General features: G+C 45.0%; 2 protein-coding genes and 1 long non-coding RNA gene across 7 annotated transcripts; 1 reads left to right on the forward strand and 2 right to left on the reverse strand.

Moving 5' to 3' along the window:
• On the reverse strand, nt 1-21,519 carry wtip (WT1 interacting protein). 3 transcript variants are annotated; one of them, XM_052064337.1, is made up of 9 exons: nt 20,241-21,519; nt 19,702-20,198; nt 14,778-14,879; nt 5,168-5,235; nt 4,578-4,640; nt 3,665-3,795; nt 2,786-2,837; nt 2,619-2,687; nt 1-2,398 (listed from the first exon to the last, which is right to left on the reverse strand). In XM_052064337.1, the coding sequence occupies exons 1-9, from the start codon at nt 20,963-20,965 to the stop codon at nt 2,246-2,248; spliced, it is 1,860 nt and encodes a 619-aa protein (XP_051920297.1). In that variant the 5' UTR covers nt 20,966-21,519; the 3' UTR covers nt 1-2,245. The 3 variants fall into 3 exon arrangements, with proteins under 3 accessions (XP_051920297.1, XP_051920296.1, XP_051920295.1); XM_052064336.1 differs by having other exon boundaries at nt 19,702-21,133; nt 21,230-21,518; XM_052064335.1 differs by having other exon boundaries at nt 19,702-21,518.
• Nucleotides 21,175-23,530, forward strand: LOC127600068 (uncharacterized). The gene is made up of 2 exons (XR_007962245.1): nt 21,175-21,313; nt 22,304-23,530. It is a non-coding gene; the product is annotated as an uncharacterized LOC127600068 (long non-coding RNA).
• sdr42e1 (short chain dehydrogenase/reductase family 42E, member 1) lies at nt 23,185-26,859 on the reverse strand. 3 transcript variants are annotated; one of them, XM_052064376.1, is made up of 3 exons: nt 26,637-26,859; nt 26,263-26,331; nt 23,185-25,308 (listed from the first exon to the last, which is right to left on the reverse strand). In XM_052064376.1, exons 2-3 carry the CDS (start codon nt 26,322-26,324, stop codon nt 24,210-24,212), a joined length of 1,161 nt encoding a protein of 386 aa, XP_051920336.1. In that variant the 5' UTR covers nt 26,325-26,331; nt 26,637-26,859; the 3' UTR covers nt 23,185-24,209. The 3 variants fall into 3 exon arrangements, with proteins under 3 accessions (XP_051920336.1, XP_051920338.1, XP_051920335.1); XM_052064378.1 differs by having other exon boundaries at nt 26,564-26,859; XM_052064375.1 differs by lacking the exon at nt 26,637-26,859 and having other exon boundaries at nt 26,263-26,555.
• Between the last annotated feature and the right edge of the window lie 968 nt (nt 26,860-27,827).

Consider the following 27,827-nt stretch of genomic DNA (forward strand, 5'->3'; position numbering starts at 1 on the left):
TTGGAGTTAGCTACAAAACCACTTTATTGAATAGCAGATTATGTCCTCTACAGTTAAAACGGTACATCCTGACTTCTTTTTAATACATTAAATAATTTGTCTCTCTCCATGTTTAGATAAATAGCTCTAGTCTTTTTTTTGTATGAACCATCTAGGTAATAATAATAATCATCATCGAAATTAAAAAAAAACAAATCATGTGACATGTGCTTTGTGGCAACTAACCAGTCGGAGGAGGAGCCGTCTGTCCTCTCCTCTCTTCCGAGAGAACAAAAATACAAAACTAGACTCTTTATGTACAAGGGATGCTAGGCGTGTGCTAGTATTTTGTTTGAAAACATAACAATCATCATTATAATAATAATAATAACTATAATAATAATAATAAAGGTGAATTAACGTAAGGCGATGCTGGGAATGTCGGGTAGAAACAATCATTTGCGTTACATTCGCGTCATGATAAGTTAGTTGTGGTCAGTGTGTTTTGTTCATGGACATGTTCTACTCAGTAGTATTGAGCGGGAACAAGATGGCGTCTGTCTCCGCCATCCTGCACCTGAGAGGCGGAGCCAAGGTGAACTTTGGCCAATCAGAGCTAAAGAGCTCATGGACAAGCTACAGTACATAATGTCCCCATTTTGTCTGGGTTTTAAACAACAGTGCCAAATGACATGAGAATGGATTTCTGTTGCCTCCGCCGAGGAAGTTATCATCAAAGTCCTGTCTTTAAATTTGGGTGTTTTTTTTTACCCCCCTTTTTATGAATGATGCCTGGAAAGTTATTCAAGACTGCCTTGGATTGTAATTAATATCCAGAATTGTGATGACATTATATAGGAGAAAAAAATAAACAATTAAGCCTATATTTTAAGTTAAAGTGAATTTAGATAAATGAAATTTCCATCACTCAGCTGGAAATATTTTTTTTTCAATTACGAAACAAAAAATACTTCCAGCTATAGTCTACCAAATAAAATTGGATTTTAAAATTTGACCAATCAAATCAGTATGGGATTTACTGCTTTTACTATTCATAACAGGGAGGCCAAATGAAATCAAATTCTGGTCAAATCTCAGAATGTTGCTTTTTGTTTCCAATAGCATTTTAAGCCTTGGCGGAGGTCTTGGTGAAAAACGGACATTGGTGTTTTTTTTAGGGTGCTGCTGCGCTGCCCCCACAATCACAGCCAGGTGCAGATGAAGGTGGTCCTACCACCGGTGCACCAACTCGGCCAAAAAACAGCAAGGTTGGGAAAAGTGCCAATCAAAACAGACAACTTGACACTCGTTAGCGCCAGCCAACGGAAGTGGCGGAAACGACTCCTTTGGAAAAAATCGGGCGGGACCAGCAGCTCCGAGTTTTCAAAGACGTTGACAAACCACATATTTCAGTCTTGCGCTGAAATGCCACAAGGACAGGACACTCTCTCTATGTGTGTGTGTGTGTCTGTGTGTGTGTGTGTGTATATATATCTGTGTCCAGCATTTTCCTCTTTCCGCATTAAAACAGTGAATCTCTGGAGGTTTTATCTAAAGATGTCTACGCGGAATGTCAGTGTTAAGGAAAGGGTTGCCACGAGCGAAGTTGGGTTGGTGGGCACTAGCTCAGTGTTAGCAGCCACACGGAGACCCCTCTCTAAAGGCACAACACAGCCGCATTGGGGTATTCCCCTTCGGCCAGCGATGGCCCCTCTGGGCGACAGTTATTTATTCGTATGAAGAGTTGGGGGACACCACTGGTTGGGGGGTTGAGCAGCAAAGTAAGTCCATCACGCTATGGAAGCTTTATCCAGTAGGTGGGTAAGATCTCCCCATCTCATAATAAGATGACGGGCGATACCCTAGAGAATCTTTGTGGTCCAGCCAGGAGGGGGTCAAAAGAATAAAAGTGGGTCATCAAGGCCAGAAAAAGAGGAAGACACACAAGTTGGATGCTGAGAAGGTGGGACAGGTTGGCGTCTCCGCCCACCTTGGGGTGACAGGTGGGGGTTGGCGTTTCCTCCCACCCTCCCTTTCCCAGCTCAAAGCAGGTCGCTGGGAGACAGGCACGACATGGCCAGACAAGGGCTGACTGGTCCAGCCAGCGCTGGCGAATCCACGACCCGGGCACTACACAAGGACGCATCACCCCAACTGTGTATCCTGCATGGGTGGGGCAGCTTGGCATCTCGGCCCACGTGGGGGGAGAGGGGGTGTGTACATGGGGGAGGGGGTTTGCAACGCCCCCTTTTTCTCCCCTTCCCCTTCACAGCTCGGTGACGTGAAGCGGGTAGCTCGGGGGCGGGTGCCCCGGAACCTCAGACTGCAGTCGACGGATGTGGCAGCCGTGGCACAGTAGGTGGCCGTCGAGAGGGTAACAGCGGTGACCCTCCTCATCATTTAGCTGGAGGCCACAGTCCTGGTGGAAAAAACAACAACCAACTAGTCACAGATCAATAGAATAACCCCACTTGTAGCGGCCGCCCCTAAAAGGGCCTTTGGCCACTGTCAAAAGGAACCTGGAATAGCAGATCAAAACTAATCTGTAAGCTTTTTTGATCTGTACATCGTCAATAAAATGCACTGTTGTTCAAAATTGAATGTCAAGAAGTAACCGTCGAGCCCATTTGAGACCTCACCTCACAGTGGTAACATTCCACATGGTAGTCCTTGTCCATTGAGACCACCCGAATGGTCTCCTCGGAGCCCTGATGGGAAAAATCCAGGTGGTTTTCAATGTTGAAATGGCCACAATGTTAGCGCTCGAGTCTGTTGCATATGTAAAGACTATTTATATTGTGGGTACCTGAGCTGGGAGAATGGGCTGGTTGCAGGAGGCACACTTGGGAGCAAAAACCCTGCAATGGAAAAGGACCACTTAGCAACATTGTCCGGTTATTCCAGTTCACAAAAACGAATGAAATAAACTAAATTTGAGTTGACAAAATAAAGTACAAAGTGTATGTAGGAAAAGTGATTAAGATTGCACGACTGTCTGCGTCTTATGTGTTGTGTTATTTTGTTCTTTTGACTTCAAAATGGCGCCGCGAGAGTGGCTGCCTTTCCAGCAGCTCCTATCTTTCGTTCTTCTAGTTCTTCCTTTCATAACTTTGCTGCTGTGAATTGGGAATTTCTCCATTGCGAGACGAATAAAGGTTTTCTTATCTGATCTTATCTTACATTGAAAATGCTTTAAAAAAATGAAAATTCACTGTACATTTTACGTTGATAAAAATAACCATAATTTTAGCTAAACGGCCCATTTTTTTGTTTTTGTTTTACCTGTAGCACTCGACAAGCATTCCATATATAACATATACGGTACATATTACATATTAAAAAACATAAAACTAATACTAAAACAAAACTTGAAAGCAAGTATTTTGGAAAATAGACCAAACTGGTTCTAAAAACTCATTAAAAATAACTGAAATCAAAATCAAATCTATCACCAACAAAAATCATGATGAAAACCCTGTGACATTGTTATTATTTTAAAAAAACAATAACATACAGATAGATAAAATCATCAGAGTAAAAGCATTTTGCCACAATTGCTGAATAAATATGACTACAAGTTAACGCAGTCAAACGCAAACCTCGGTGCTGTTCAATACAAACTAAGGCGAGAAGAGAGAACAATGCCACCTTTTTCCAGGCGGCGTCAGTAGAGAGCACTTCTTACGTGTGGTAGTCTTTGACACAGTAGATATTATTCTCCACATCTACAGTGAAGGGCACCCCGTCCAGACCTTCTTTACACACCACACAGCGGAAGCAGCCTGGATGGTAGGACTTGCCCAGCGCCTGGAGGATCTTCATCACCACATAGGAAAGCACACGAGAAGTGGGACTGAAGCCATGGAAATTGAGGAGGGATAAAGGGCACGCGGCTGGAACGTGGGTGACGATCGCAACAACAATCACAGCGGAACCTCCAAAATGTTGGAAAAATTGGATGGTGTCTGACCATAATGTAAATAAGAAAAAGTCACAATTACCGTAACCAAAACGAACATGGTGTGAGGTATTGTCACAGTATTGCGAAAGAAATTCTCATTTTAAAGCACGTAAGACCCCATAAAATGTACATGGCTTATTTACTGATTACAAAGACGACAGTGACATACGTCGTGGTGGGCACACATAGCCGAGTGCAGCTCTTGTTTTGCCTTCACGGGAACAGACAAAATATCCATTCATTCATTTTCTGATCCGCTTAATCCTCACAAGGGTCGCGGGGCATGCCGGAGTCTATCCCAGCCGTCTTCGGGCAGTCGGCGGGGGACACCCTGAACCGGTTGCCAGCCAATCGCTGGGCACACAGAGACGAACGACCATCCGTGCTCGCACTCACACCTAGGGACAATTTTGAGTCTTCAATCAGCCTGCCATGCATGTTTTTGGAAATGTGGGAGGAAACTGGAGTACCCGGAGAAAACCCACGCAGACAAAATATACTCTACTAAATCTAGTATTCCCAATAGAACTTCAAACAGTCATACAAACAGTTGAAAATCTTATCATGGGTCATCAGTGAACCGTAAAAAGGTTTCATCCCGATTCGACTGTACTGGCGTCAACGTTGGTCGGCTTACCATCTCCATGATGAGGTGGCCACACACAAAGCACTTCTCGGCCGTCTGCTGGAAACCTGAGTACTGTGGTAAGAAATCAGAGGCAAGACTTAGTGTCATCATTTTGGCTTTTTTTTTTGGGGGGGGGGGGTATAACTTCTTATTTGTCACACCGTGGGCGAGGCACCAATGATCTGGAGGGGCCCTATGTAGCCCATTACTGTGATAAAGATGTTCGCAGCGTTTGTAAAACATTTAATCGAGGAAGTGTGTGCATCTCCACACTCTGGATGGACCATCTGTCATCAACCTCCACAAAGGGGGGGGGGGGGGGGGGAGCTAATTAACCTCCTCAAGGGAGGTTAATTTCAGGAAAATCAGCGCGAATTGGATGGGTGTTCCCAAACTCTAATTGCAGCTCCCATATCTGGGTTTGAGTGTCTCGAGGGGATCAAGAACATTTGCCGACTTCTTTTTCAAATGATAAAACTATGAAAAATAAAGAGACGGTGAAATGCCAGCTTTTACAAGCAGTGCAAAGAGGTTTCCTGTTATTACTACTACATCTGAATATTGAACATTACCGGGTTGTTTTTGTACAAGTGACTTACCAAAAAGTCTTCCTCACAGTAGACCTTCCCGTTCACATTATAGAAGGCTTTCCCTCGCAACCTCCTCCCTAAGAAAAAAAAAAAAGAAAAATACAACGCATGAACAACATGAGCGAGAGACCTTGATTAAGTGACCAATAGAGGATGAACTCTGGATATGTTTTTGCTTTTTCTTTGGAAATTTTCCGTACCCCCGCCCTCTTTAAATTCATTCATTCATTCATTCATCTTCCGTACCGCTTGATCCTCACTAGGGTCGCGGGGGGTGCTGGTGCCCATCCCAGCCGTCTCCGGGCAGTAGGCGGGGGACACCCTGAATCGGTTGCCAGACAATCACAGGGCACACATAGACAAACAACCATCCACGCTCACACTCACACCTAGGGACAATTTAGAGTGTTCAATCAGCCTGCCATGCATATTTTTGGAATGTGGGAGGAAACCGGAGCACCCGGAGAAAACCCACGCAGGCCCGGGGAGAATATGCAAACTCCACACAGGGAGGCCGGAGCTGGAATCGAACCCGGTACCTCTGCACTGTGAAGCCGACGTGCTAACCACTGGACTACCGGGCCGCCCTCTTTAAATTTAACACATTTAACTGAGTTACTTCACACGAAAACGTAATTTTTTTTTGTACACACGCATATTTTAGGCACATACGCAAGTGCGCTTATTTTAAACAGCGGCCTCAAAGTGGCTCAAGCAGACAGCAGCAGGTCTGGCGCAGAGCAGATGGTCTGGGCCAAAGCAGGCCACATTGTGCCTCAACTTAATTACTCTGACCGCTGATCTCAATAGGAATCCATTCACGATCAATACAGCAGACTGCTCGACATCCCCCCACCGTCGCCCCGCCCGCCCAAAACACACCCTATCCGCCTCCTCTTCCGTGCATTGTGCGAACCGCTCACAAACACGCCGAGAATAGCCGAACGGAGACAGGAAGTTCATCGTTGACACACGAAGGATGTTAGGAGGCTTTGAGGCCATTTTGAAAGTTTTGTGTGACGCCCCCCCTCATCCCCCCACGAAAAGCCATTTACATCATGAGCATTTGTGCTTGAAATGCGTTTTTGGTGGCACCATGGCAACGTTGCGGTTAGCCTTACAAGAGATTCTAGGTTTCCATTTTGGTTCTTGCTATTGCACGGCCATTTTGGTTTAAGGAAGCTGTTTCAGCAGATTTAAAGGGACTCATATTTTGACAAATTCTTACAAGGGAATTTGACCAAAGAAGCCACAATTGAAAGCAGGTATCCAGGTGAGGTACACTAAATTATGATCGACACGATATTTGGGCTGCATGTCAATTTTAACGGAGTGCGTGAAAAGGTTTCAAGGAAACCAAGTCTGACTGTGAGCTGGAAGTTGGCCATTTTGATTTGAAGCAGCCATTTTGGGCGAATATTAGGGCTCATACTTTGACAACCTCTTACAAGGGATTAAGTTATTTTCTCATTCAAAGCTTATTTGTTGACGGTAATGCAAGGACGGCACCGGCAAAGAAAGGAAATCTGGAGAGGCATTTTAAAAAGGTACACGGAAGATGCTATGAGGATGTTCCAACAAAAATGTCTTCCCGCACAACAAATGTGCGTTTCTGCCAAGGTGTCCCTCCCACTAAGGTAGGCAATGATTTCCTTTTTTCAAACTCAGAGATCTGCCAGTCTTGTATTCGGTTTACTTTTTTGTTTCATTTTTGTTAGGGTCAGTTATGGCAATTGCTTGTCATCATGCTGATTGAATTGGTCAATCTCGGGAGCTTGACTGCTTGAAAAGTAGATTTTGGGTGAAAAAGTAGGGTAACCACTTTGTAGAACTATATTATTTTATCCATGGTCATATATATGAGTAAATTATTACAATTCATGTTGTACTCTGAGGTTGAACTAAATTCCCACGGCCAAGTCTTAATTCATGAGACTTGAGCCCGATCTAAAAGGGAAAATCTGCAACAGGCTTCTTGTGCCCGCCCCGCCCCTCCCGCATCTTTCAGGGCATGCCCCCCTTTTCAAATTCATTTAACACTGCGCCGCATCTCTGCAGCGGCGTGATGACTTCACTCGAGCATGGCGGTGGGGGCTGGCGGGGGGGCGGGGGGGGGGGGGGGGGCAATGTCGAGGATCGTAAATCTGCAGCGTTAGTCGAGATTTAATTGTTGTCCCGGGCCACCGTTGATTTAATGGCTAAAAAGGTCCTCTCGTTTAACAGTGAAATTTATGCAATCGCTATATTTCAAACGTCACCGTGCCGCCGGGTGACGGTCATACGTTAACACCCACACAAATGGGCCGAGGAGCCCAGGAATGCTGCACACACAATAGGTGAGACTTTTAAGACGAGGCAGACTGAGGAGCAATTAGCATTTTTAGCCAGCGCAGAGGGAGGAAGCCACCCTCACGTCCTCAAAAGGCCAAACCTTGCAGGAAGAGTGAGATTATAGGGAAGGGGGTGTGGGGGTTTGGCGTGGTGTTGCAAGGTTTCTGGCAGTCTGGGAGGTGGACACAAAAGGGCCCCGGCGTTGACGCGGGCCGACTGAGCAAACGGGGACATTCCTTCTGCCTGAGGTCACTAGCTGGACCCATTCAAACCCGCCCCCGAACGAGGGTGGGGGAAGGTGGGGTGGGGGAAGGTGGGGTGGGAAGTGGCGCGGGGGTTGGGGGGGTCCCCCTCCATGCCCACTAGCTCTCCTCCGGCCTTTTGTCAGGAGACAAACCCGGCAGAGGTGCAAAGAACCAGCTGCATTTTCTGCAATCCGGCAGTTTTGGGACAACCAAAGTGTTAAATAAAGTGGAACCACTAAGGCTGGGGTGTGCAAAGTGAGGCCTCGTGAGCATTTTTGCCAACATTCTGTAATGTGGGCTGGGCTGAGCATCAAAGTTTGATGACCATTTCCAGGATTCGCCATAGGGGCAGAGGGTGCGTTTATAGCTCGCTGAAGCTTTCAAAGACAATGAAATCGGGAGAGGTGAGAGAGTACAGACACCGGTTATCACTATCGGGTCCATACCAGCGTGTGTTTTATTATTTTATTTTTTTAGATATCAGGAACTCGTACACGCTTGCCAGTACCAGGAACTGCTCATTAAGGCAAACTAAATAAATCATTCTGGGTGAGTAAATCCTCCTCGGCAGTAGTTGGCATATCCTCCTGGAGATTGACACATCAGCAACTCATCATTTGTATCAGCAAAAAAGGTCTTTTCACTATTTTTTTTTTCATTGTGTTAAATGAAATCGAAATCGAAATTACAAGAAGTATCGGTATTCAATATCACTGAATATGTGATATATGTGAATACGTTTCTAATGACATCCTCCTGGCAAATGACTCTGGAGACCACGTGTGTCTGGTTTTATTGGACTTAACTGCAGCATTTGATACAGTGGATCACAGTATTCTGCTGACTCGTTTGCAGCACTTGGTGGGCATTGGCGGGAGTGCTCTTGATTGGTTTAGGTCCTATCTAGCTGACAGGACCTTTTGTGTCAGCCTTGGCTGCTCTGAATCACGCACTGCTCCCCTGTCATGTGGTGTTCCACAGGGCTCAATTCTGGGGCCTCTGCTGTTCTCGCTGTATCTGCTCCCATTGGGTTCCATCTTAAGGAAACATGGTATTCCTTTCCACTGCTATGCAGATGACTGCCAGATCTACGTCCCACTGAGCAAGAAAGACACCTTCTCATTAAGGCCACTCCTATCCTGTCTGGAAGAAATCAAAACCTGGATGGCACAAAATTTCTTGAAGTTCAACGAAAAGAAGACAGAGGTGATATTGTTTGGCCCCAGTGGACCTTGTACATTCCATCCTGTAGACTTGGGCCCCCTATCTCCTTATCTGAAATCAACGGTCTCGAACTTGGGACTTAAACTGGACAGTGATTTCAAACTCGATCGGCAAATTGGTGCCGTTGTTAAATCCAGCTTCTTTCACCTTAGACAGCTGGCCAAAATAAAACCTTTCCTCTCACATGAACACTTTGAGACAGTAATTCATGCCTTTGTCACATCCCGGCTCGATTACTGCAACGCCCTGTACTTTGGAGTCAGCCAGTCCTCCATCAAGCGCCTTCAGCTGGTACAGAATGCCGCTGCTCGCCTCTTGACTGGTACTCGTAAGAGGGAGCATATAACTCCTACTTTGGCATCCCTTCACTGGCTCCCCATTCATTTTAGAATTATTTTTAAGATCCTCCTCTTTGTTTTCAAATCTCTGAATAATCTCGCGCCACCTTACCTCTCTGAGCTCATACGCCCCTACACCCCTGCCCGGCGCCTCAGGTCTGTGGACCAGTCTTTGCTAGACGTACCAAGAACTAAACTGAGGCTCAGAGGGGATCGAGCCTTTTCTGTTGCTGGTCCATCTCTCTGGAATGACCTCCCACTGAACATTCGGCAAGCCTCCTCGCTGCCCATCTTTAAAGCCCTCCTCAAAACTCACTTGTATTCTTTGGCGTTTGACTCAGCATGACTTAGATTTGCTCTTGATTTTACTGCTTGGTGCTTTCTACCACCTTATTACTTATTACTTATTACTGATTCGTCTTACTGTTTATTGTATATGTTAAATCGCTCCATGTACAGCACTTTGTATGCAGCGATGGCTGTTTGAAAGTGCTCTATAAATACTGTTGTTGTTGTTGTTGTTGTTGAATACTCCAAGAGTGAAAACTGGTCGCATCATGCGTCTTTTTCAACACCATTTATTTACATAGAGACAGTATATAAAAATATAAAAATATTCTATATAGATTTTATAAAAATATAAAAAGGTCGTTATTTAAGATTTCAAACACAAACCAGATTGGTTAAAATGGGGGCAGGGGGTGGTAGTTCAATCCTTGATAAGTGTTAAATCAGACTATCTCAGCTGATTATGGGCGGAAGGCGGGGCGGACTACACCGTGAACTGGTCGCCAGTCAGTCTTGGGGCACTCACTGAGACGAACGGCCAATCGCACACACATACACACTGTCACAGAGTGGGAACCAATCCCATGCTGCCTGCACACAAGTAAGGCGAGTGTACCACTACGCCATCAGCGTACTGGTATCAGTCAAAAAGACAAGTTGTAACGAACCCGATGCTCGAGGTTTTGAGGTTACAAGCAGTGCACAACAGAGATGTAGTTTGTGCAGCTCCGTAAGAATATGTCGGCCCTAGAAGGCATGCTCAATTACTGCTGTACTTGTTTCTACATGTTTTTCCACTTGATAGTTACACATTTATGGCCTAGATGTGGTTTTTTTTATACAAATATTTACCGTTATCGTGACCTAACTACTGCGCTCGTGTCGGTTAGTGATCGACTACAGCACATTTATATTTTGACTTGTGTGCGTGTTCAATCGCCACCATCGGAACGGAGGACTAATTAATTGCAGGAAGTGTAGCCAAGTATAATTAATACTGTAGAACAGGTGTGTCAAACTCACTTTTTGTCACGGGCCACTTTGGAGTTACGGCTTCCCACTCAACGTTATTTATTACCCATGACAATTTGAAATTTTGGTACAGATTTCAGCAAGAATCATTAAAGTTGACACATATGATTTGCTCCTGCGGGCCACTTGAAATGACACGGGGGCCCGGATCTGGCCCCCGGGCCTTGTTTTGACACCTGCGGTGTAGAATTAGACCCAAATGAGGCACAGAATTTGGCGATCACTTTTAAAACGATACAAAAGAAATAACAATTGTCCGATTGTGTTTCATTTGAACAATTTATGCGTTGGCATATCTGAGCCATTTTGACGAAAAGTCATCCAGTAACACTTTAACTTCGCTTCCTCGGCAGACTGTACTTTACACCCTGAGTGATGCCCTCCCAGAGTTCTGACCACCAACTGTTGCCACACCCTTCAGGGGAAATGTCAAAACCAAACAACATTCCAGCCATGTCTTATCCAACGTTCCAATCAAGGGATAAGCGAGCTGAAACTGATAAATTTCTGGGAGGGCGGCAAAGACGGGGGAGCAGCGCTTCCGGACAATCGGATCAACGTGAACATGTGATGACATGCGCAGTTCTATTTCATCCCTACTGACCGCCAAAGGCGGTGAGTTCTTCAAGCACTGGATGATCACTTAAGTTGTGTGAAGAATGTGAGAGTCGGCTTCAGAAATGACCCAAAATGTTTTCATAGTTTTAATGATGATACGGCGTAATCAGCATTCCCAACCATATCTATTCCTGGCAGGCAGTGCTAGACAACCATAACCTGGTTTATATGAAGCGTTCAGATGAGCATCAGGTTAAAAGCTCCGAAACTTATGAAAAAAATATCCCATATGAACACCTCATGTCAAATAAAGAGATGTCGTCTGACTGGAATTTAATCTGACTTTACACCAGGGGGTAGAAAAATCGTTTTGCCAAACCAATCCAAACGTAATCTTTTTGTCATATAAACGGTGAATTGGAATGTCGACGGACTGCTTTTTCTCTGCTATGCCTTGACAGCCACTTGGAAATATGGCAGCTTCCAAACAGAGCACACAGAACTCTTCTGCGACAGACGGGCTTCTTTTTATAAGTACAAACTCTCAAAGAGCTAAACGTGAACAGATTCTGACGCGGTAGGAAAACATGAAATACCGAACTAATCTGAACAAGTCTACCAAAAAATAAATAAATTTGAAAAAATCTTGAAAAATCAGATTTCCAAAGATCTGCACGTGACAAGTCCGTCAAACTGCCGATTTGATGAAATGCCGCGGCGCATGTAAAGAGCAGATCGGCACCGATCACACACTTGATTACGTTATCTCAAACTTCTAATGATGTACACGACTACAGCAGGAACAAAAGCATACAGAACGGAATGTGTCCTTCTTTCCCAGTTTCCTGTTTTGCCGCCGTCTGGCAGGTACAACTGTTGGGCTTTTTTCTACTTTTCTGAGGCCGCTTTGTTGATTATAATTAAGACTGAGTCATCGTATGACTGACTGACAGTCTGCTCACCCGGGGCCATGCGGAGAAGTTCCGTGGAAAATAATAATCATCGAGTTTGTTCAGTTTAACACTTGCTAGGTCGCAGGATAGAAGGCCAAAGATAAACTGTGGACAAGACCTTGACCTTGACCAAACAAATTGTTGGTTTACTTTTTGCTGATCGCACACTCTTAGTCTCGTACAAAAGAATTTGCTGCCGCCACGTTCATCATGACAGGACACAAAAAAAAAAAAAAATTAAAAGAGTCAGGTAGTCACCGTTGGCCATTTTCATGATTGTACCTGAGCTGCTCCCCCTGAGCAAAACTCACCTAATTACTACCAAATTCCAACTTGATAGACAGCGTGGCACCTGGATTCAGGAGTTTAATTTGGTCCGAGTATCTCATTACTCAAATTACTTGTATGTCAAATCCATCAAAAGGTATTGAAATTCCATTGATGCGACATGTCACATGGAATATTGTTTGCATTAATTTAGCCATCTTTTTTGGCCATCCAAGTGAACTCACAGGCATGAAAGAATATGTCGCATACCACCGAATGGTTGAGAGATGGTCTGATGTAAACAATATAAAGTACCTGCGTTTTGCTCAACCCTACAACAGCATTTCCATTCGCATTGTGTCAAATTTAACACCCCCCCCCCCCTTCTTTTTTTGCCTGTGAGAGCACATGCCAGAGCTTGGTACGCTCCCTGATCGTCTGATTGAGGTCCTCCGGGAAAGGTTGGCTCCAATGGAGGAGGCGATTTTTTTTTTTTGCATTCTTGGCCATTTCATGAAAAAAGGGTGCAACCATGGGAGTGAGCCAAGAGGAGGGTTCAATTATTCATGGTTAAACAAAGCCCAAGCTGTCTGGGCGACAACAAAAATAAAAAGAAAGGCCAAAAACAAAACAAAATAACGACAAAAAACCCCGAATACAGTCTCACGGACGCAGCTCCTGATTTATCGCTAAAGTGTGTTATGACAAGGCTGCTGCTTAAAAGAAAACATTCCCATTGAACTTGAGGTCAAATGATACATCAGAAGAGTTTACATGAGCCATAAACCATCTGTGGAGAGAAAAGGGCGGCCTGCCAAGCTTCAAACAAGCAGCATTTGCTAATGGGAGATGTGATTTCCCCCAATAGATGCAACCATATTTCTCACGTCGGATGCGACGCGGTCCAAAAATCCCACAATCCCAGCAACCGGACACTCTTCCTCACACAATAAACAGGAAAGTATGCAGCTTTGGTTTCGTGTAAATTTATAGGGCCCCGCTTCCAGAGGCGGATCAGTATCCGTGTGCGGCGTACATATGAATGGGAGCAACCTGGCTAAAAGGCTTTCTCCCGACATCTTCCCCTGGTTTCCCCTGGAAACGGGAAGGGTGGAAGGGGGGGGGGGGTGCTGGAGTCGGGTGACAGGAATCTCTATACCGCACAAACACACACTCTGCGCACTGTACTTGAACTGAATTGAGGATTTAATTACAGGCCCCAAAGACAAATAATGTCAGCGGAATTTCAGAAACCGGAGGAATTTCAAAAGCAGCCAGCCGGAGGGTAACGCTAATTAATTTTCAGGGGCGGAACAAAGAGTGAGTTGGCATTTTCCAAATTGCTTTGAAAATGAGTGACAAGCTGCTAGCAGACTTTAATAAAATTGACAATGAGTTGATTTTAATCATTTACGGGCCGCTGAGTCATATCACGTGCAGAAAGCTTCAGCAGATCTTGGTGAGAAATTGAATTTTGGTATCTCTCTCTCTCTCTCTCTGTGTATATACAGTATATACATAGTAATTTCATTTATTTATTTATTAGACACACACATCTGTCTACGCTTCTTATTACAATGCTTTGAACCTCCGCTGAATTACGAATGATCAGAAAAACACGGCTCTCAATCGGACAAAACTTGGTCGTGCAAGACTTCAGTCAATCTTGCGAGACTTCAAATTGGGAGCAGGTAAAGTTTTGGCTCCAGCCTGCTTTGTTCTTTAATGACGCGCGTTGTCCATTCCCGACAACAATTCACTATTTAGAGCAGCAAAAGGCGCAATAATAGACCAGGATTCTTCGATCTTTGGCCACAATACAACAGGGGATTCTTGTTAAAGGTAAGTAAGTCATTTTAAACTAAAAAGGAAAATGTTTCCGCAACTACGGCCAAAACTTATTCACTGCCATCAACACAAAGTGCACTTGGTTTGCGTGTGCGCGTGTGTACGTTTGGATAAACAAAACGTGCTCCCGTTCCAGTAATTTGACACATTTGAACCAAGCTCTGACTTTCTGAACGGTTGGAATCAAGCACTGGGCGCTCACAGCATATTTCCAAACGCACCCATGATTAGGAAATGGGGATTTCGGGGATGAGAATTTTTTTTGTATCCGTTCACCAACACTAAATGATATTCATAGCCTCTGCGAAGTATCCCGCGCAATGATTCTGCTCTGCGCATAAGTGTGAACACGAAGAGACTCCACACACACTGCCATTTGAAATATGTATTAGGACGAGTGCATTGAAGCATGATCCATCAGTTACTATGGCAACCGCAGATGTAGATGTATTTGGTCACCATTGCAGCTGGTCAATTTTGTACCTTGCAGCGCACTTTGATGAGTATTATAGGACGATATTTTTTTTCCACTCACCACATGAGCAGCAGGTGAAGCAGTTGGTATGATAAAGATTCCCCATGGCCTGGCAGGCTTGGCTGGCGCCGTACACACCTTTGCCACATTTAATGCAGATACCTGTAGAAAAGGAACACAGACGGGTTGATTTAATGACAAGTGTGCACATGTGAGCCCAGTGAAAATGTACATCAATGCCGTATGGTGTTCCCCGTTATTTTGCAGTTCGTGTTCACGTCCCCAAAAGTTGTATATTGTGCTTTTTCAAATATGTTTTTTTTCTTCCAATTTTAAATTGTCAATACCAAAATACATGATCTTATTTTAAGCATTTGACCATTCTACATATTGCATACCAGATCTAGGTTCCGTATCGACTGGTGTAGTCGATATAGACAGGCCAGTACAGGTGAAGAAGACTGACAATAACTACAGAGCACATTGACCGTGTAATTTTAAAAAATAAAATAAAATAAATAAGTATTTTGAGGCAGCAGTAGATCCACAGGACAACCTAGCCTGAGGTCACATTCCTCAAGGAGTGCGGGGTCAAAGCCTGGTTGAGGTCAGTCCGGGGTCACGGTGTCGACAGAACGTGAGCTCGATTGGCTGCCACCCCTCCCGCCCCATGCAAGAAAAAAAAAATACAATAAGCGAATTCTCTCTGAAATACTGTAGGACAGAAAAGATGCAAAGAATGGCTTTAACCTCTAAAGGGAAGGAAAAAGTGGCAATTTTCCTACATTCTGACAGGCTTGATTGTTTTTTTTTGTGTTTGCGTGCTGGAGTCTACACTCCCTGTCTTTGGGAGAGAGGTGGGGGCCACCCTGAACAGGTCACCAGCAACTTAAAGGACACATACTGTATTGACACACAACCATTCACGGATACAGATCATTTAGAGGACAGGTCTCAAATTCCTCCAGGGCGGTTATCCTGCATGTTTCAGGTGTTACCCTCCTCCAAAACAACGGATGCAAATGATCAGCTCATGGGCAAGCTCTACAGGAGCCTGGTAACGATCCCTCGAGGACCTACGTTTGAGACTTGTGATTTAGAGTCTTCAATCCACCTAACTTGCATGTTTTTTGGGGGGAACGCGGGAGGAAAACTTCACACAGGCAGGCTGTTGCAGCCTTGAATCGAACCCACGACCTCTGGACTTTGAGTCTGACGTCTTTGTGAAAAATATATGGCCGCCATGTATGTTATGACATAAATTTAATAACATAAATATGGTGCCTTACCAAAGCTACATGAAAATCGAGCTGCTTACAAGATGAAAAAGCTCATCCTCGCTGACTGTGTTAAACTAATGCAGTAAGCCAGCAATTAACTGAAATCGTCGTGAACGCATCAAAGAAAGCACAAGGCCACTATGTGTATATTTTAAAAGGTTACAAAAGAAAAACGGCTTTACCAGAGGGACACTGATACACTTTGCTTACACTAGATCATAAAAGCTATTGTCGTTCACGTAGTAGTCACTCATTTTGCTTTGCTGATTACTTCCTCCCTTTGTGCAGAGCGCAGCTTCCTCGCTTTCTCACACGCTGCTAACAGTTTGCCAGTGTTTGCTGGTTATATAGGGAAGTTTAACCAAACAAAAAACAGTACCACGGAGAAACCACTTCTGATAATCGTCCAACATCCAATAGACTGGATGCAACATATGCCAGTTTACAGCCTGCGGTGAAATTCAAATTTCAACTGTCCTTGTTCCATTACAATTGGTATTCAAAGAGTCCTCTTCATCATGCTGCTTACATTTTGACACTATGACGAAACCTAACAACTGATCTCCGTTACGTCTTGAAATTGTGAGGCTTCAAATAGGATGTTCCCAGAGGGAAGGAGCCATTGTTCTTAAATTAGCACAGTAGTTTCTGAGTCTTACAAAACATTTTTATTCTATTTGTTTATTGGGTTCAACATTGACGGTGGCCCGATGGCCCGGGGCCAATAGGGCATTGTATCTGTCCACTACAGACACCGGCCCAACTGCCCCAGTACAAATTTCATGAATAAATATCATGAAATTAACACATTCTTGCTTTTGATCCCAAACTTTTGAGTTTTATCCATTTAACTCGATAAAGCCATTTGATGGCACAAACACACATTTTTAAGATGCTAAAAATGAAATGAATCATTGAAATATTGATTCTTATCATCATATTACAGTATATCCTGAATGAGTCCAGGTTGCGACAGGGCCGCCGCAATTTCACTGGTTGTGGCCCTTTTGAACTGAGTTTATTTGTATATTTTATACAACATCTATCTGCGTGTTGCTTTACCCGATAATGCTGCTGTAATGCCCAAAAATTTGCTCTGGTCATCAAAGTGTTATCTTCTCTGTATTTCCTATGGTTTACATTGTATCAACTTTGTCACAACAATCCTTCCTATAATCACAAAGATTTTTATGGAGCTTTAACCTTGAGCCAAAAGGTGTCTTTTATTTTATTTTAAATTCATTCCTGGATCTGCTGCGTGTGAATCACAGTAAAAATACCCACAGATCGCAAGGACAAACATGTTGGTTAGTGTTTAACAAGACAGCGAGGATGTTCGGGCGTGTAACATTAAAACAAAACAAAAAAAAACAGGATGCCAAATCTCTAGTGTGCCCATTTTGCAAGGCCTCTCACAGGATGTTGAGTATTCAACTCCAGGGGGGAGGGAGACACGGTAAAAAATCAACTGCATTCCTGCACCTTTGCACTCAAGTACGGAACAAGCTCCAAGTTGCGTGGACATATTGTTCAATGAATACCTCTGACAAGGTTGGTTAATCAAAAGTAAGCTGCGTTATCTTTGATATAGTGTTCGGTCAGGGCAGGTGATCAGATTGGACTAAACCACTCCGACTCCCCTCATCGTTGTCTTGACCGCCATCGATGCTGCGCGTGTGCCAAGGCTCTAGTCGTGCCAGACTCCCAACTGGCTAGATAATGTAGCAAGGAGGTTTTGGTGGTGGTGGTGGTGGTGGTGGTGAGGGGAGGGGGCGGGGGTGCTTCAATTGCAGGCCTGTATTGCACAAACTGTTGATTTACAGTTACCACCACAACAAACAAGACGACTACTACTATGGCCACGACTTCTGCACCGCACACCCTTTGAAAGAAAGAAAGAAAGAAAGAAAGAAAGAAAGAAAGAAAGAAAGAAAGAAAGAAAGAAAGAAAGAAAGAAAGAAAGAAAGAAAGAAAGAAAGAAAGAAAGAAAGACGCAGCAGTTTCTCCACTGTCACTAAGGAAACGGATCCCTCTCTATTGGTCTTGTTTCCATTACATTCGCCTTTCCTCTTGCGAGAACAATTTAGTTAATTGAAGAAATAATGCACCTGAACAACTAGTTCAGGTTTTCATTGACGCCTTTGAGCGTGTGTGTGCGTGTGTGTGTGCTCACATCAAAACGACTTTATGTAAATTTTTGGTCATATCACAGACAAATTTTTGGTCATATCACAGACCGGTCAAGGGCTTTAAAAAACTTAACATAAATGCCATTAAATAGAATTTTCAGATTGTATACGGGGCGGCCCGGTAGTCCAGTGGTTAGCACGTCGGCTTCACAGTGCGGAGGTACCGGGTTTGATTCCAGCTCCGCCTCCCTGTGTGGAGTTTGCATGTTCTCCCCGGGCCTGCGTGGGTTTTCTCCGGGTGCTCCGGTTTTCTCCCACATTCCAAGAACATGCGTGGCAGGCTGATTGAACACTCTAAATTGTCCCTAGGTGTGAGTGTGAGCGTGGATGGTTGTTCGTCTCTGTGTGCCCTGCGATTGGTTGGCAACCGATTCAGGGTGTCCCCCGCCTACTGCCCGAAGACAGCTGGGATAGGCTCCAGCACCCCCCGCGACCCTAGTGACACGTCAGCTTCACAGTGCAGAGGTACCGGGTTCAATTCCAGCTCTGGCCTTCCTGTGTGGAGTTTGCATGTTCTCCCCGGGCCTGCGTGGGTTTTCTCCGGGTGCTCCGGTTTCCTCCCACATTCCAAAAATATGCATGGCAGGCTGATTGAACACTCTAAATTGTCCCTAGGTGTGAGTGTGAGCGTGGATGGTTGTTCGTCTCTGTGTGCCCTGCGATTGGCTGGCAACCGATTCAGTGTGTCCCCCGCCTACTGCCCAGAGACGGCTGGGATGGGCTTCAGCACCCCCCGCGAACCTAGTGAGGATCAAGCGGTACGGAAGATTGTATACGAATCTACATTTTTGTAATATAAGACCATTTAGTGCCTAATGCATCTTCAACGAACCCAACATACATTTCTGGTAACATCAAAGATAGTTTAGGATATTTCTATCAAGACAACATTGACTCTTCGATAAACCTTTTTTTTTTAACTGACACAAAGTAAACAAAAACTATTTTACAGTCTCCAAAGAGCCCAAACTTAAAACTTGATTTCAAATATATAATGCGGTTTCGTATTGAGATTAGACTGTCACTCTTAGATGGATTTAACATCCATGTTTTGTACTGAGCAAAATGAACCAAACTATTGTACTTTCGGGAACATCTCGAGCAATTTAGCAATTAACCTGACGTAAGACAGTTTGTAAAAATGATGACGCTTCAGACTTTCCAACTAACGTAATGTACCTTTTTCAGTCAACAAAGTCTAGTCTCCAGTGAACCTAACATTCATTTTTTTCCTAAATATGGAATGTTTTGATCTACAATGATTGTGATGCAAGATGCAAGTTTTCTCCACATCAAAGACAAAAAGCGTTTGGTGAACCGAACACACATTTTGGTAAGAACAACCGATCCGAACACCTATCAACAGACTGACTGCATTGTGACTGGCCACCATTCCTGAACTTTTGGCAATGGAATCCAAAGTCCAAACTTCAACATTGTCAGAAAGAACAACTTGAGCAGATGTGGACACATTCCCAATACCGAAGCAAGCACAACATACAATCAAACACCTACCAAAGTACTCCTTCTTCATGTGCATCTCCAACTCCTTCTCCAGCTCCAAGGTGAGCGCCTCCAGTCGCCTCTCCGCCTGACTGGGCCCGCTCTCCCGGCTCGGGGTCACCTGATAAGGCACCTTGAACCTCTGCCCCACAGTGGGTGTTTTGGAGGTCACTTCTAGGGACGAGGGGTGCTCCTGGACATGAAGACGCGGGTGCATCCCGTTGGGGTCCCCCAGCTCATGCAGGAGCGAGTCGTCGTGTCCCCCCAGCATGGAGGCTCTGGGGGAGGGCAGCTGCAGGTCCGGGTAGGTGCTCATGGAACCCCTGGAGCTGCGGGAGCTTCTTGAGCTGTGGCTGGAGATGCTGGAGCGGGGACTGAGCACGCATACGGGAGCTCTGGCGCTTCCATCCTGGCTGCAAATGCTGGACCTGGGGCTGGCCACGAGCGGGGCGGCCCCCTCAAACTCATCCCTGACGTGGGGTCCGTAGCGTGAGTCCGAGTAGCTGGACCTTGGGCTGGTCGTGAAGGAGTACTGGCTGGCCGTGCTGGACCTGGGGCTGGTGTGCCTCTGGTCGTAGCCCATGCTGATGCCGCTTGTCCGGTTGCTGCTGGGCTTGCTGCAGCAATCGCAGCTGTTCAGACTGGTCCTGGGGCTGGAGTGCTTGCTGGTGTCACTGGCCGTGCTCGCGTAGCTGGACCTCGGGCTCAGGACGCTGGACCCCTCGCAGTGCACCAGGCTGGGCACCGCCACCACCAGACTGGCCCGGGGGCTGGCATGCTTGCTTTGCTCCTGCGATGAGACGCATGAGGATGCCAGGCTTGAGCGCGGGCTGTGGTGCCTGCCGTCCATGCACACGCTGTTGCACCTGTTGCCGGGCAGAGGCAACGGCTTGTGGAAGGCGTCGAACGCGGAGCCGGTGCTGTACCGGTGCACTTCGAGCGAGTAACGTCGTTGCCTCTCGGAGGCACCGGTGTAGCAGGGCAGCGCCACTTCGGACTTGCAGCAGCCCTCCTCGGCGTAGCCCGCCTCCCGTTGCGGAGTGCAGAAATCCACAGGGACGGTCCGGCTGCATTGCACCGGACGCACCGGAGCCGCGTTGTAGACTTTGTTCGCAGACGTGAAGTTCTCCACGGTGTGATGCTGCTGCCGGAGTGCGGTCGCCGTCGAGTCCAAATCCCTTCCCGCGGCGTCCTGTCGGCGGTAAGCGTCGTACAAGGAAAGCTCGTCCATCATTTGGCCGGCGCGGAGATCCACGTCGTGCTGATAGTGCTCCATGTTGTTGTTGTTGTAGTTTTTGTAGTCCGGAAACAAGTTAGCGTGGACCACTAGCGGAGGTCCATTCGGGAGGAACAAAACACGGCGAATAATCCAAACGACCCGGTGCGAAGGTGTTTTTCCCTGTCGTCGCGAGCCACATATCCGTCCTCTCCGCTCCTACTGCAGCTCCAAAAAAATAAAAATAAAAAAAACGCCTAACCGCGCTACTGCGCCAACGGTTTGTCAACTTGAGGGTTTTTTTTTAAGTTGAAAGGTCCTTACAGTCAATGGCGCGCTGCGCGGAGGAATTTCACCTCGCTGGTTGGTGTCTGGCCGACTTGAATTGCTCCCTACGCGGACAACAAAGTAAGCGGGAACTAGAGACGAAATAAATATGAAGTAGGTAGAAAAAAAAACACGTTACCGAAAGAGTTTCGAGAGTGTAAACGGAAGCCGAAATGAGTTTTTCCGAGGAGGGAGATTGGGGGGACTCGTTCGCGCCAAAGGAATGCGGGGGATGGAGACGGGATGCGCTGCGCCCCAGTGGAATGTGGTTAATGCTGCGGAGGAACAATGATCGCGACCAACTCAGTGAGGGGCTGCCGGCCCTCCGACACAACAAGGGGGTAGACCAACATGGGGCCCTGGGGGCGTATGTGGCCCAAGAGAGCTTTTCAAACGGCCGGCAGTGCCTTTACAAGAGTAAATTGCTGAAAACAGTCCAAAACAAGGTTAACACAGTGCAGAACACCAAATGATTTTTTAATGGAACAGTACAAATTAGGATAAAGTTAGTGGAACTGTGTACTGAAACAGGCTCCAAACTCATCGGTACATCATTGAAGTTGAAGTCAAATCAAAATATGTCATCACGTTCTGTTCTCTGTGCCCCCATTAGTCTAAACGCATTATGATTTAAACTGAAACACCTAGCTGCACGGCCCGGTAGTCCAGTGGTTAGCACGTCGGCTTCACAGTGCAGAGGTATCGGGTTCGATTCCAGCTCCGGCCTCCCTGTGTGGAGTTTGCATGTTCTCCCCGGGCCTGCGTGGGTTTTCTCCGGGTGCTCCGGTTTCCTCCCACATTCCAAAAATATGCATGGCAGGCTGATTGAACACTCTAAATTGTCCCTAGCTGTGAGTGTGAGCGTGGATGGTTGTTCGTCTATGTGTGCCCTGCGATTGGCTGGCAAGCGATTCAGGGTGTCCCCCGCCTACTGCCCGGAGACGGCTGGGATGGGCTCCAGCACCCCCCGCGACCCTAGTGAGGATCAAGCGGTACGGAAGATGAATGAATGAACATCTAGCTGCTTTGAACCATTTTGCCTTTTACTGGTTTTGATCTCATCTTTCACAGTTTTATGGACTGATGAGAGCAAGATAAACTTCAACCAAAGTGATGGAAAAGCCAAACTATGGAGTAAAAAAGTATCCAAAAACACACAAGCTCATCCAGAAGAGGAGACTGACATGGTACCCCTACTCCCAGAAATGAACAAGAACTGAAAGAGACTGCAGTAAAGGCCTGGAAAAGCATTTCAAATGAAGAATGCAACAGTCTGGTGAAGTCAATGAGTTTCAAGCTTGATGCAGTTTTTGCAAATAATGGTTATGCCACCAAATATGAAATGTGACTCACCTAAGTTCATTTAATAATGATTGATCCACTACTTTTGCTCACTTAGGTGCCGTAAAATAAATGTTGCAGTATCCTGAGTTGGTTTAACACATCTCTCATTCATTTGTGGCATTACACAGCCCCACACTGCAGTTTAAATTACATTAAAAGTGCATTCATCGTAAAACCTTAATTGGCTGTAACTTTCAACATCCATTATAGTGACACTGCTAAAACAAGTTAAACACTGTATGGTCTGTGAATGTCTTTTGTTAAAGTTACAGCGGTTGTAAAAGTGCTTAAGATGTATTGTATTGCATGATGGAACTAAGAGAAAGACAAACTATTCTGACGTTGCAGCCGCCAAAGCAGAAAAAAAGAACAGGACGGCGTTTGCAGGGCTGCCACCTAGTGTTGTTTTCACAGTCATCCTGGAAGTTAATCAGTGTCACCAAATTGTGTAGTTTTACACTGGAGGAGTTAATAACGCAAGCATGTAAGGGGAATTAATCAGGAATATTTGCCACATTCAGTCTGGTCTGGAAGGTGTGTTGTGCGACTGGAAATCAAGAGTAAAAGCAAATAACACCTCAATCACAAACATGGACAGAAGCATCAGCATGAATGAATGACAGTTTTATTCAAAGGTTCTTAGTTTGAAAAACAAAAGGTTCATTGGGGCATTTAGTACAAGACACTTTGCAGTCTATGATTGACATGATATGAATTATTTTCTTGGGACTGAGAGAGGTAGCTGGAGTATGTGGAGAGCACCCATCATAAGATGTGCACACACGTGCAACTGTCTTTTTTTTCCTCTGATACATCCTCGCCCAAATATTTTTTCCCCCCAATTGAGCTATACAAACTCAAAAACGATTGAGATTAAGAAATGTTTTTTTTTTAAATATCATGGGTGTGGAGACAGTTTATAACTAACTGTACACACACTTCTGGTGCATTTTTCTGGAATCTGGAAGCCATTTTTTTAGGGCAATGCTATAAAATGAGGGGCGGCCCGGTAGTCCAGTGGTTAGCACGTTGACTTCACAATGCAGAGGTACCGGGTTTGATTCCAGCTCTGGCCTCCCTGTGTGGAGTTTGCATGTTCTCTGCCTGCGTGGGTTTTCTCCGGGTACTCCGGTTTCTCTCCCTCATTCCAAAAACATGCGTTGCAGGCTGATTGAACGCTCTAAATTGCCCCAAGGTGTGAATGTGAGCGCGGGTGGTTGTTCGTCTCTGTGTGCCCTGCGATTGGCTGGCAACCAATTCAGGGTGTCCCCCGCCTACTGCCCGATGACAGCTGGGATAGGCTTCAGCACCCCACGCGACCCTAGTGAGGATAAAGCGGTTCGGAAAATGGATGAATGGCTATATAATGAGTTTGAAACATTAAACTATGGAATTCAAGTTGTGGTTTAAGGTATATTATGTTTTAAATAATATCGCAAATCCTACACATTTAGAGGTACATTTTTTTTAAAGCAATTTGTGGCAGGGCTCGGTCCACTTCCCCATGAACAGCAGAGGTTTACTATTAAAAATAAACCTGTAATATTATTCAAACACCTGAGAACTGTATTAAATGGTGAGGAAAAATGCACCTTATATGTGCTTTGAAATTCTATGACATACTTGAACACCATCAGCTGCCGGCAACTGGTAAAAAAGAGAGCAACACGGTCATAAAAGCAGCAACAACCAGAAGGTTCACCACCAGCCGACTGGCGCCAGAGCTTTGCCATTTCTTCACATGCCCCCTGCTCCGGAACCACTGGACCACTTCATCCAGGTCATACTCCTTGGGCCGGAAACCCAGATGGGACTGGGCCTTGGCCGTACTGAAGTAGTGCGTCACGCCCGTCTTGTAGACCTCAGTGCGGGTCAGTAGTGGCTGGAAATCGTAGAGTGGTGCCACCACGCGGTGGACTGTTTCAATGAGGAAGGCGGCGAAGTAAACCAAGGTGATGGGGAGGCGCAGCGTTGGAAAAGGGTACCCCAAACCTTCCACCAGGGGTCTGAAGAACTCAAAGTTGTTGACAGGACGGCTGTCGGAAATAAAGTAGGCCTGGCCGGCGGCGCGGTGATGCTTCTGGTCAGTCAGAGCTGCAGCTGCGAGCGCGTGCGCCGACACTAGATTGTCCACGTGGACAAATTCCACCAAACTGTTTGCTTTCCCGTAAACGAACCTAAAGATCCCTTTCTCGATGTACCCCACAATCCTGGGGAGGTGGCGCTGCTCCCCGGGCCCGTAGATTCCAGCCGGGCGCAAAGCGCATGTCCTCAGCACCCCGGAACCGTCCTTCAGTGCCGTTCCGTTAGCTTTGAGGACAGCCATCTCCGCTATGGACTTAGTCCGGGAATAGTGGTCCGGGTGGAGATCGATCGGCAGGTACGGGAGATTCTCGTCTCCATTTCGGATCTCCTGCCCTCCAAAGACCACGTTAAAAGTGCTGGTGTAGACAAGCCGCGGTACGCCACACTGAATGCATGCGTCCAAGATGTTCCGGGTCCCGCCCACATTCACCTCTTCAATGCGAAGCCGCTTCAGCTGCTCCCTGCCGGACATGCCGTAGGACGCTACGTGGAACACGCAGTCGACGCCCGAAACGGCACTCACCACTTGCGCATAGTTGCAAATATCTCCTTGGACAAACGTAATTCCCTCCAGCATGTCACCTTTCAGAGGGATGAGGTCAAACAGGATGACTTTGGCTCCGTTTTTATGCAGGTGGGCTGCCAAGCTGTGGGGTAGGGTCCATACATTGAAAAAAAAATGAGTGAAACATCTGCACACTCACGTCATACTTAGTTTTATGAAATTACGGAACATCATAAAGGCACACAATTTCCTGGGAAATCCCTTTTTTTGGTCAACATAACAGCAATCTTCTTCTCCTTTCGGCTTGCCCCCTTTTCAATATAATGGGTCATTAAAAAAAAATAATTAATATTAATAAAATTAATAATTCTAAATTTAATTTTAAAAAATTAATCAAATACTATGTTCATAAAATACATGATAGTTGTAAATAGATTTTAAACTACTTGTTTAACCTACCTTTACATATTATTGTTTACAATTGATCAACATACCAAATAGACAATTAGATAACTGAATTTAAAAAAAAGAAATACTGTATACTGCAATTGCCCAATTTGAGGACAAATGGGTAAACGCATCCCCCTCAATGTCATTATTTGGGCTTTGACTATTTTCGTTGCGTCACAGTTAAAAAAAACGTTTTTGGGGGGGAGGTTACTAATGATAAAGAATAGTTGTTTCATTGACTTCTGTAGTCTAGGAAACGTTTTTTCCCTCTTTAGTATTAGTTCACATAATGTTGATACTATGGCTGTAGAAGTAATTTCATTTTCTCAACCCAAAAAAGTTCAAATAAAAAAAGTTCATTCATATCGGTCGTTCCCTCAAAAAAAAATTAAAATGTGGACAAAATATATATATTTTTTAATATTACACAGATACTGGTTTCACTGTATTCATTATCAATTTCGATAAAATACAAGTAATGTAAATGTAAAATTGTTTAATCATAACTTTACATCCTATTTAAACCTCCAATGTACATATAAAACATGCAAAATCGTTGAACTGATTTGAGTTTTAAGTCATGTGGCGCTGCCATCTCGTGATGAGTACCAGTAACAAAAAACATAATGTTTAAAAGACGTGTTACCGATAGCCGAAGTATCCACATCCTCCTGTTATCAAGCATGTTTCAGAGCGTGCAGTTCCCATCACGAGCCTGTAAGGTAATTTTAAGAACATTAAACAAGGCATTGCAGACAAAAAGGTGATCGTGAAAAATATGTGAAAAAAAATCTGAGCACGGTCATGCGATTTTACGTCGAGGAAGCTGAGCATTGCAAGCAGAGCTATGGCACGTTTTCAGTTAGCAACAGCGTGGTCGAAGTTACAGTACACTGTGTAACACACGCTATGAAACTAATAAAATTCCAAACTAAAGCAGAACCAACCGTGGGGGGAACGTAGCACAACACGGTTAGAGATTAAGTTGGGAAGCACCAGTCTCGTCAAAGTAAATCTTACCACTAATGCAAAGCTGAGATGCAGTGGCTACGCTACGTCTTCCGCTAAAACGTAACTTACTGGGGAGCCGGGTAGGGGGTGCGATAACAAACCCGCTGTGGTCCAGCTTTATATGTCATATTTATAATTTATGAGCAAAAAACGTCTTTTATTCCAAACAGTATGGCATAAATACACGAGAGCTGGAACAAACAATAATAAAACACAAGGATTAAAACATAATAATAAACACACCAGGAAGTAAAGTTCGCATACAGTACTTGGTTCATTCACTTAAACTATTTTATTTTTGAAAAGCAACAACGGATGTGAGTACCTATGGCATGAATGTTCACATTTGTGATTGGGCGCGTCACTTTTGCTCCAAACAGGAAGTGTGGGGTGTAGTGATGAGAATTCCGGCTCTTTTTAGAGAGACGGTTCTTTTGGCTCAGCTCACTAACAAGAGCCGGCTCTTTTGGCTCCCAAACGGCTCCTCAGTTTTTTTTGTTGCTTAAATTAATTTACTCCCAAAAATAATGTAAAATTATGTGTAAAATGAATTACTAATGTAAAAATATACAGTTTATAAAATATTTATTTATATTATATATTTATATTCTGAACCTACTCCACATGGAGTACAACTCAGAGTGCGACAAAACATAAATTACACCGTACAAAAACAAAGACCCATCTCAAAACAAGGTCAACAAAAAAGTATCAATCTCTGATTGTCTATATTTATAAGCTTTTAACTATTTACAGTAAACATAAGTAAGCTTTGATTAACACACAACAAATTATAAATTAAAATTTGATATTGGATATTTTAACCTTGCAGTCTTCACGCTGCCTTTGAACTACCAATTAAGTTGAAATGAGTCCAAATTTCACTGCGTTTCCTATCCATTTTCTCACCTTTCCATTGTGTTGTTTTTTTTTCTCTGTAGCGCTATCGAGCTCTCTCTCTCGTCTCCCTGTCTCTCCTGTTCGTGTGCTGCTCTGTGTGACGCTGTGTCTCTTACTCCTCCCCATTCTCTTCAATGCAGTGTGTGTGTGTGTGTGTGTGAGCGTGAGTGTGTGTGTGTGTGAGCGTGTGCGTGAGTGTATGTGCGTGAGTGTGTGCGTGAGTTTGTGTGTGTGTGTGTGTGTGAGTGTGAGAGAGCGTGTGTAACCCTCCCCTCCCTCTTCTACCACGGTTCTTGACCA

Source organism: Hippocampus zosterae, chromosome 4, assembly GCF_025434085.1.
Source record: "Hippocampus zosterae strain Florida chromosome 4, ASM2543408v3, whole genome shotgun sequence".
Lineage (NCBI taxonomy): Eukaryota > Metazoa > Chordata > Actinopteri > Syngnathiformes > Syngnathidae > Hippocampus > Hippocampus zosterae.

What these genes read in the sequence shown, in the direction of transcription:
- wtip (XM_052064336.1), bottom strand. Translation starts at nt 20,965, where the DNA reads ATGGAGCACTATCAGCACGACGTGGATCTCCGCGCCGGCCAAATGATG. An exon ending in ACTGTGAGGAAGACTTTTTG is followed by an intron (nt 4,641 to 5,167) that starts GTAAGTCACTTG and finishes TTCTTACCACAG; the next exon opens with TACTCAGGTTTCCAGCAGAC. An exon ending in TGGAATGTTACCACTGTGAG is followed by an intron (nt 2,399 to 2,618) that starts GTGAGGTCTCAA and finishes TTTTTCCACCAG; the next exon opens with GACTGTGGCCTCCAGCTAAA.
- sdr42e1 (XM_052064375.1), bottom strand. Translation starts at nt 26,450, where the DNA reads ATGCTCAGCTTCCTCGACGTAAAATCGCATGACCGTGCTCAGATTTTT. An exon ending in TGTGGATACTTCGGCTATCG is followed by an intron (nt 25,309 to 26,262) that starts GTAACACGTCTT and finishes CCTACCCCACAG; the next exon opens with CTTGGCAGCCCACCTGCATA.